Source organism: Oculina patagonica, chromosome 1 (assembly GCF_052425735.1).
Source record: "Oculina patagonica isolate OP01 chromosome 1, crgOcupat, whole genome shotgun sequence".
Lineage (NCBI taxonomy): Eukaryota > Metazoa > Cnidaria > Anthozoa > Scleractinia > Oculinidae > Oculina > Oculina patagonica.
In genome coordinates, this window is record NC_135758.1 from 6,687,121 (window position 1) to 6,696,412 (window position 9,292).

Below are 9,292 nucleotides of genomic sequence, written 5' to 3' on the forward strand. Positions count from 1 at the left end.
TCCTATATCCCAGTCTCTGATCTGACTTTAAATAATAATAAAACTAGCGGTAATCATAGATGAGTGAAATGTATTTGAATAGGTAGCTTCGCAGCCTGGGCCCAGTATGTTGTTTATAGTGGTCATGCGCTTTAATAGTTTCATATCTTTGAGATAGCTAGTTTACAGGCATGCCACTGAAGGAGAGGAAACAAATATTTTAAATAAACATAACAAAATTAGTTAAAAATCCCAACTGGCAGGAGGAAGACCAGTTGGCTATATAAATCGTGACCAAGGATTTGAACTCAATACTGAGAACAAATCCAGCTACACATAGTGGCAGGGTGGAGGGTTTGAACCCAAGACCTTCGGATTTCAGCACCAGTGCCCTAAGCCATTCCTGCCCTGCTGCTTCCTGTGTACGGTACTTTGAATATGATTTGACTACTAAGAAAATAATAACTAAGCTGGCTCAATGAAAAGCCCAGCTGGCTCTTTTGGTCTCTACACCTTCAAAACAACTCCAAATCTTTGTTTCCTTGTAAAATTTTAGCCGGTGATAAGCTCTCTTTCAACCGGTGAAACAGGGATCCATATTCGCAGTCGTCCGGTCATCCGAGACGACTAAAACATCGTATGGACGACCAAATGATTACATAAACTCGTCCGCTGGACGACTTAAGTTTGACTTAATGAAAAAAAAAACAATTATTAAGTTTTCTTATGAGTTACTTGCGTTCTGACCACTTGTCATCCATTCATAACTTTTCGAAAACACAACATAATTTGCAACTTTCTGTCGCGATAAAATCATAATTTTGGCCGCCATCTTGGCTGATGCGGTATTTTCCATCAATGAAATCATTGCAGGCTCAATTTTCAAGCTCTCAACCGCTGATATTTTGTACTGCAGCTGCATCCGCGAAAACACGAGGCGATCGCATCAGCTGATGTTTTGATCAAAATTTGCCGTTATCTTGGTCTGGCGCCGCCAGCAAAGAAAAAAAAGCAATGTTAACACTTCAGAAAAACAAACCAAATATGAATAAGAAGAGCAAAAGCGTTCTTTTCTTCCGTGGTTGCAGTCGAAGAGGCCCTGGCTTTCATTTGTGCCCGCATCATACGCTTCCGCAACATCGCAAGCCGCTTGGGGCGTGATGTTTTGTGAAATTTGTAAACCGGCAGCCAAGGTAGACAAGTAAAAAGTCTCATTAACAAATACTTGTGAATCAAACTTTATTAAAACAGATTCGTTGTCTTGAAGATTTCATGTATACACAGTGTTACATACATGTGATAATAACAAAAAAGTCAACTTTTCATTTACTTGTTGTACGGTCGCCATTCTTCACTTTTCAACGGGCAAGTAAAATTTTGCCAGGGCAAGTATGTCATCTTGAATACTTGCCCGGCTGACGACTTGGAGAAAAAACGAATATGGATCCCTGGTGAAATAAGCCAGTAGCTGGCTCTTAGCTACATCCCTGACTACCATAGGCCCTTTGCATAAATGGCACCCAGATTTGCATAACAATACTTAGTACATCCTTAGCCTCATGTAAATGTTTATAGACAAGGATTCCGTACGTGAATTTGAGGCATAAGATGTATCTATATTGTTATTCAAATGAGGAGGCCATTTATGCAAAGGGTCTATAATTTATAAACTAGGAGTTGCTGATAGCAAGTAAAGTGCTGCGAAGAGAGTTATAAGAATAAGAATAATAGTAGGAACGGAACGGAAGGTCATAGGAATGTTTCGAATTTTCACATTTTCAGATGTGAAAGATGTGATTTCTCTCAGCGAGTGAAATGCTGGTAATGTTAATGACTGTTTCCAAACACAACCTTGCGTGCACGTGCAATATTCGATCGCAAAGCCATCAGAAACACCAATTTATGACGTCAAAAAGCTCAAAGCTTGTTCCATTCCAGCGCGAGGTCATTATGAAAACGTTTGCGTGGAGCCTTCGCAAGTCATTGTACTTTTTGCTGTGCATATTTCGCGCTTAAGACTCAGAAAGTAAAATTTCTCCTTAAATAAGCTTAGGAATGAATAATTTTAGTGTTTGGTTGCAGAACAAAGACCTTTAAATTAACGGTATAAATTGAGTAAGTTTCGATTTCGTGTTTGACAACAACTTGGCTTTCTGACTTTTTCTGACTGACTATTACACGTTCGGAAGTCGTTTCTCGTAGCTCTGAAAATGCCAGGGCATGTTTTAGGATATCCAATTACACGGGAATTATCAAACCGAATTATAAGAAGGCCTCGTAAATTCGTTATTCATCAGAGCTGGCGCATAAGGGATGAAAAGACCGTTTTCCCGGCACTATACTTGACCATCTTGCTCGAGAGAGGTTTCTTGGGAAGCATTTACAACGTACTGAACAGAAGCGCAAGCGGCAGCGCTTTAAAATTTAACTTCTTGCTCTTTAGCGAAAAGGACATCGCAAACGACAAACGCAGCTTCCACATTTTACATGCCGCTGATCATACGTAGTCAAATCGAGTGTGTCGCCTATATAAAGCGCCCAGGCCCCGCGCGGACAGTCAAAAATAGTTCTGCTGCTACGCTAACGCTTCGCAGCAAATGTTATTTATCAAGTATCTAACAGTAACATCAACTTTCAGGTTGAACATCACTCCCCCAGCGTCGCCTGTGTTTGGAGCTTCTGCTAAATCTGGTAGACGTTCCGCCAAACGTATACGCACAGAGGAAGAGACCATAGGAACTAAATATTCAAACCAGGGTTATATTCAGATTAAGGAGGCAAGCAATGATGGAACTTTTGTGAAACTGTTCAACAGTGGTGCTAAAGTAAGTACTCCCCGTCCGTATTGCACAAATAGTTTCTGTTTGGCCTGGTTCACACTAGCTACCGGTACATAACGATATAATGGCACGGTCATGCAAATGCAAAAAAAAAAAACACCTCACGTTGATGTTTTATGTCACCAGTGTGAACAACATAACATAACGACGTAGCTGCAACACAATGACATAAGCATAACAACATTAGAAAGAACTGAACTTTTCTTTAAGTTGTTATGACCAAGTCGTCATGTTGTTATGTCACTAGTGTGAACCAGGCCTTTCCCTGCATAGTCTGGAAAATTCTGAAATGTCAACCAAGTTTAAAAATATTTTCAAGAATAGATTTTCAGGCCTGGAAAAAGTCTAGAATTTTGTTCAAGCTATAACAAGTGGAAAGAGCGTTATAAAAATAATTTTGAAAAAGTATGGGAAGTGTCTTGATTTGTTGATTTAAACAATTTGTTGATCTCGACACGATATGTATTTTTCATGGCTTTTCTGATATCACACGCCTATATGCTGCCTGTGCAAACATTGATCTAATGCGCACTTATGAATTAATGTGATTTACTTTAAATGGCCAATAGTTTCAGAACAGTAGATTTGTCAAATTTCACAAAGGATTCCATGCAGCTCCTAGATATTTATTAATTTTGCATTTTTTTATACCTTAGTTAACAAACCTTGTTTTTTTTTTTTGTTTGCTTTCAGGATTGTCCTCTTGGTGGCTGGAGCGTGGAAAGATCAGTGGATGGTGAACCACCAGCCATTTACAAGTTCACTCCTAAATATGTCTTGAAAACTGGATCATATGTGACAGTAAGTTTGAAAACTTCTTCTTGCAAGTATGTTTCTTCTGCTGTTTGTAGTCTCAAATGATAGTAAACACAAAACTGGGGTCAGGTAGGGTTGTAATTAGAGTCCTGGTTTCGCAATAAGCACAGGGGTCGCAAAACCAAGAAAAATACAGAAGCATTAAAGGTCAAGGAAGATGGAATCATTGGGTACTTTCCATTTTCAAAGTGCGACCGGTCGGACCAACAGGAACTGACCATTGTTCATAGCACCTAATTTATGATAAATAAATTTTTTTATACCAGTTCAAGCGTGTAATTCGTTTCAGTTTTTAAACTCTTTTATATAACTATTTCAACTACTAGACATTAGTTTTTAACTATATTTTTATAACTATTTTAAACTATTAGATATTTTATATTTTTAGAAATTGTATTTAGCGGGGCCCCTCTGGATACCAGCCACTGTGCTGAATGGGCCACCCTACATAAATAAAGTTTTACCTTACCTTACCTTACCTCTTCTTATCAGACCAAACCGAAATAGACCTTTCAATTTTACTTTCAACCAAAATTTCCAAAATATTTAGCTTAATGGAAAGCACCCAATTTTTCCATTAAGTGCTTTTCTGCTTAAGTGAGAGAAAAGTTGAGGAATGTTGTTTCAGTAGGTACATTTAACTCCAGTCTTTGTTAATGTTTCTTTTCGACTTGCCAATGTTCTCTCTCCGGTAACACAAATTTATGTATAATGTACATTGACTTCTGTGACATACATAGCAAGAATTACAAGTTTTATAAACAGATCAGTTGCAGCCAAGTGCAACAGATAAGACTAACAAATAACACTTGCAAATTCTAGATTTGGGCATCCCAGGGAGGCGGCCAACACAAACCGCCAACAGAACTGGTTTTTAGACAGAAGGCGAGTTGGGGCGTTGGCAAAGAAACAAAGACAGTTTTGAGGGACTCTGATGGCCAGGTTTGTGTCTGTGTTTGTCAGTTTGCCAATGAAGATGTAGAGGAAGAAATCTTTGAACTTGAGCTTCTCTCCAGTCAAGTTGGAGTGCCTTTTAAATATCTGGATTTTGCTCATTTTCATGACAGGGCAGTTTAATTAAGTGAATGTGTGGTTCAACCATAATTTTATAGGGTTTTCTTGTCATTAGAGTGAATTCGTGTAACCCGTTTTTTATATGCTAATGGGCTGTGTATTATTTTAATGAGCTGTACAAGAAAACAGAAAATTGCAGACAAATCGTAAGTGTTTGCATGTGGAAGTCAGGTTAAAATTCAAGCATTTACCAATATGTAAAAACCAAAACAGATAACGGGGCTTAAAAATTATCATGCCTTGAATTGTCTTGCGATTTTAGATACTCATTTTATATTCTACATCGCGTAAAGAAAAACAAATTAAACTTGACTGTAACGCAATTCTGCGCGCGCAATCCAATGGGGAGCTTTAGCAAATCACGATGACAAACAACTTTTGTTTAGCAAACAAAAGGTTTAATGAGCAGGAAAATAGCTGTGCATGTGTTCTATTACTCCTTGGCAAATTTATTTCCCATCTTCTGAAAAACAACAACGTGAAATGACTAAATCCTGCGTATTTTGAACCAGACCGCTAATTTTTCAATTTAGGTTGAACATGTTCTTGAAGTGCTGAAAGAAAGACACTTTCTGTTTATACTTATTTTCCGTATAACTATTAAAGTGATTTCTTTGAGGTCTTCTGACCACTCGTGTATTTTTTGTTGTTGTACACAAACATAAGAATATTATACGACTCATTAACATATAAAAAACGGGTTACACGAATTCACTCTATTCACTCCTTCCCATTTCTACCTGTTAGTGGCTTCTTCATTAAGTAAGCAGTTAATGTTGGACTTATTGAATATTTTTTAAAATCCAACACATATAAAAATGGCGGGTGACCCTATGTGGCAGAATGGCAGAATGTTGGAATGGCACTGCTTGATTGCAGGTAGTTTCATCCCAGTTTGCCTGCGGTTAGCTTTTATTGGTTGGTTGGGGCAAAAATATAGGTTGCCCTAACCAACAAATAAAAGCTAACTGCAAGCAAGCTGGAATGAAGCTACCTGGAGAAATTTGGAGTGAACATTGCTGCCATTCCGTCATTTCGCTGAATAGGGTCACCCAAAAATGACAGCTTTGTGTAATGTACAACATGTAGGATAAGAAGTTTTATTTTGTAATTTGTTGATGTCGTTGTCTCCAATTTTATAATTCATATTTGACTTTTGAAAATAACTGTAAATACCAATTATTTCCCTGTAGCAGTTAGTAATAAGAAATATTTTAAATGTCTGATTGAAAAAGCCACCTGGTCAGTTGATTGTTGTGCTTCAATTGTATTTATATAATTATTTAAGACAGTCATTATACAAGTAGCTTAAGTCACCTCCCTGTCAATTTTTATATGTAAATATGACCCCTTATACATGTACAGTAGACTGTTTTAATTTATAGCTTCAAGTGAAGATTAAAGTATCTTAGATTTGACAATGAGTGGGTCCTCTCTTTAGAATTTTGATATACACTATAATTTTTCCAAAGGCATAAAGCTCTTTGTTGGATGTTCAAAATGTGAATGCAAGCATTGGGAAGCTGCTTTTAAGTTCTCTCTACGTTTTCACTGCATCATTGCAGCTATTGTCTACAGTGACAATGGAAATTACATGTAGCTCCTCTTTTAGAAACATCCCATATTCTCAGTAGCAGTCAAAATGCAGTTTCTCCTTACATTTTCAATGCACTGTGAACAGACATGTGATGAGAAAAATGAAAGTCATCAACTTGGGAATATTGTCTTGGTCTACCACCAAATTTTCAAAACTAACATAAAAGAAACATGGTAATCAGAAGGAGAATTAAGTGTTTCATCTTGGGCATTGAAGGGTTGAGACAGAAGCTCTGTAAGGAGTGGTAAACTAAACGGTATCAACCCTCCAAGTAAAGACCATTTTTGTCGCCATGGCGACTAAAATTTTGGAGCTGACAGCTTAATTGGAACTGAAGTCGCCAGCCTGGAGACTAAAATTGAGAAGAAGAATTGAAAGCGCGAGCTTAATTTAGCGACTAAAATTTTTCACTGACGACCAAACTTGAGCAGTCGGTGGCCAAATGGCCACTAAGGAAAAAAAATAAACTTGGAGGGTTGAGTATATTTCCAATATGATTATGAACTTGGTGTTAAAGTAAAAAGAGAGGCCTGTTGTTGTTTTTTCCATTTGTCAGTGAGATATTGGTAATGCATTTAATCAGATAGGTGGACTTTGACCCCTGGTTTTAATAGAATTCTGTTCTGTAATTCGTAAATGACCCATGACAATAGCTGTTACTGCAGTTGAGTCTGCAATAATATATGCTTTTGTTGAGCAGGTATGCGAATGAGGCAGTGGGGTCAACACATTGGTTTAAAAGAATGCAGAATGACCCTTTTGCCTGGTTTGTATGTAAAACTGCTGGGAACTGTAATAACAGCTATTCATAAAATTATTGTGAAACTTAACCATGTATTGTATGTCTATTTAACAATTAGACTACGAGCCCGAGTTTTCTATGAGCGAATAGTCAACAAGGCGCAGCCGAGTTGACTATCGCTCATAGAAAACGAGGGCGAGTAGTCTAATTGTTTTAGTAGAAACTCTAAAGGATTGCAGTCCAAAACCTACAATTTTGTGCACTTTGAAGACAAAAATCAAGAACATTACTGCTCATAGTGCTATGCGCGCGCGACTGTTTTCTATCGGCTAATAGAAAACAGTAGGAGAACCAATCAGATTCGCGGATTTCCAATAGAACACAGCTGAGTCTACTAAATATAAAAATACATGTATAAACTGAAAGCTTAACAGGTATTTTGTGATGGCCAGTCCACCTTGTTTGTCTATGTCTTGCTCATTTTTTGTTTGTTTGCAGGAAGCAGCTTCTGCGATAAGTGAGGAAGTGAGTATCATAAGGACTGACGAAACTGACAGTCGAGCAATAATGTCTGGACACCGTGAGGTTAGTGCTGATATCTTGCTAAATAGCAATATTCCCCTTTGGCCCTTAGCCTGCGTAGCTGGCTGTTTTCTTGGGGTTAACATGTGTGCAAGCAAGGGGCAAAGCCGTGAGTGGCCTAGGGAGAAGAAAGCTGTCTTCTCCCTAGGCCCCTGGCTAGTTGTCGCGGCTTTGCCTCTTGCTCGTGCACGTGTTTACCCCAACAAAACCATCAGCTATGCACGCTACTCAGCCCTTAGATTTCTCCAATCACAGTCCTCCCCTCTCAAAAATGGTAACTCAAGATAGTTTTGGAATACATGTAAGAAAACCTTCATGTAGAGCTGGTGATATAATTATTATACTTTTAGTGTGAATATCTTGTAGATCTTTTCTTGGGATTTGCTCTGACAGAGTTATGAACATATCTATTGTTTGATACGAGCAATCATAATTTAAGTAACTGACACAACAACATCTTGCTTCCATCCCTTCCCCTTCACCACGTGCTATATTCAAATGAAAACAATGTGCTTCAGTTTTTGTTTGTTTGTTTTTTGTTTCAATTTTTTATATGAACTTTTTATTTTTCTTTCTAGGGAGATACTGCAAAAGGCTGTACAATTCAGTAGCAATTTTACATGTGAACTCAACCACTGATTTTTGAGCTTTTTAGTTAGCCCTTAGAATGAAACAGTTTGAATTATAATAATTAGGTTTATATCTTTTTTCTGTAAAAAGGAATTCTTGGAGATGCTCTTTTTATTTGCAATACTCGACTGTGAACTAATGTAATTGTATTATGATTTTTACACAAATTTTGAACATTCTTTGAATGACTGTCAACATAAGTATTGTTACTTTTTCTAACTTATGGTAAACTCGGTGTCGTTAATATTTAATTTATGCTGGAAGATAAGGACCAGTTTACAACAGCTTCTAAAGCATGCGTCTTAATTTCCACTACTACCAGTCTTAAATGGCCCTAACTCTTGCTCATATATTATTTGTGTTCTCAACTCTTTCATCATGCTTGGATTTTTATGAAGCTCGGTAAACAGAACTTAGGAATTCATCAGTGAGTGGGTTTGAAGGATAAAATAATTGAGTTAGTGATTCACTGGATGCAAGTTTTTCTCATAAAGCAAACCAGAAAAGGCATTTTTAAAGTACTTTAAACAAAGTTCAGTTTACAAGAGAAAAGGCATGTTACTGTTTAACCAAAACTTTTGAAGTGGAACTAGCAAAACAGTGCTTGATCTGTTTATGTTGTTTCGTAAACGCTTTAGCGGTCAACTCGAGTACTCTACCATAAGTCATCTTTGTCATAAACGTCTGGTTGTGCCAGTACAATAAAAGATTTTTTTAGAAGAGATGTATCCTGCGAGGCTAGATTTTGTATGAAGTTAGTCGCCATTGCAGTTTTTGTCTATATCGTAAATAAACTTTGGTAACTAACGTCCCAGAGTTGTGTTTTCTTTCTTTCTATGTTGAGTACAGTGAACCCGAGAGTGAAATTCCGATAAGGCAAAAACTCCAAGTAATTATCCCAGCCAGAAGTTCACAATCCAAAAAGTATTCATCTTGAACTATCAGATTCGCGAGTAGGCTATTTTGAACAAACCTTAGAACAAACCTTACGCGCCTGCGAGCCATGCCGCTAGCCGTGATGACCATGAAAAC

The 9,292-nt window shown here is 37.6% G+C and overlaps 1 protein-coding gene across 1 annotated transcript in view; it reads left to right on the plus strand.

Moving 5' to 3' along the window:
• Positions 1-9,067, plus strand: part of LOC144653836 (lamin-B1-like) — a 28,754-nt gene extending 19,687 nt beyond the window's left edge. Inside the window, exons 8-12 of the mRNA XM_078513943.1 lie at positions 2,618-2,804; positions 3,513-3,620; positions 4,458-4,577; positions 7,547-7,633; positions 8,209-9,067. Coding sequence (XP_078370069.1) covers positions 2,618-2,804; positions 3,513-3,620; positions 4,458-4,577; positions 7,547-7,633; positions 8,209-8,241 — 535 coding nt within the window. The 3' untranslated portion in view covers positions 8,242-9,067. The remainder of the gene's footprint in view (positions 1-2,617; positions 2,805-3,512; positions 3,621-4,457; positions 4,578-7,546; positions 7,634-8,208) is intronic.
• The last annotated feature ends 225 nt before the right edge of the window (positions 9,068-9,292 follow it).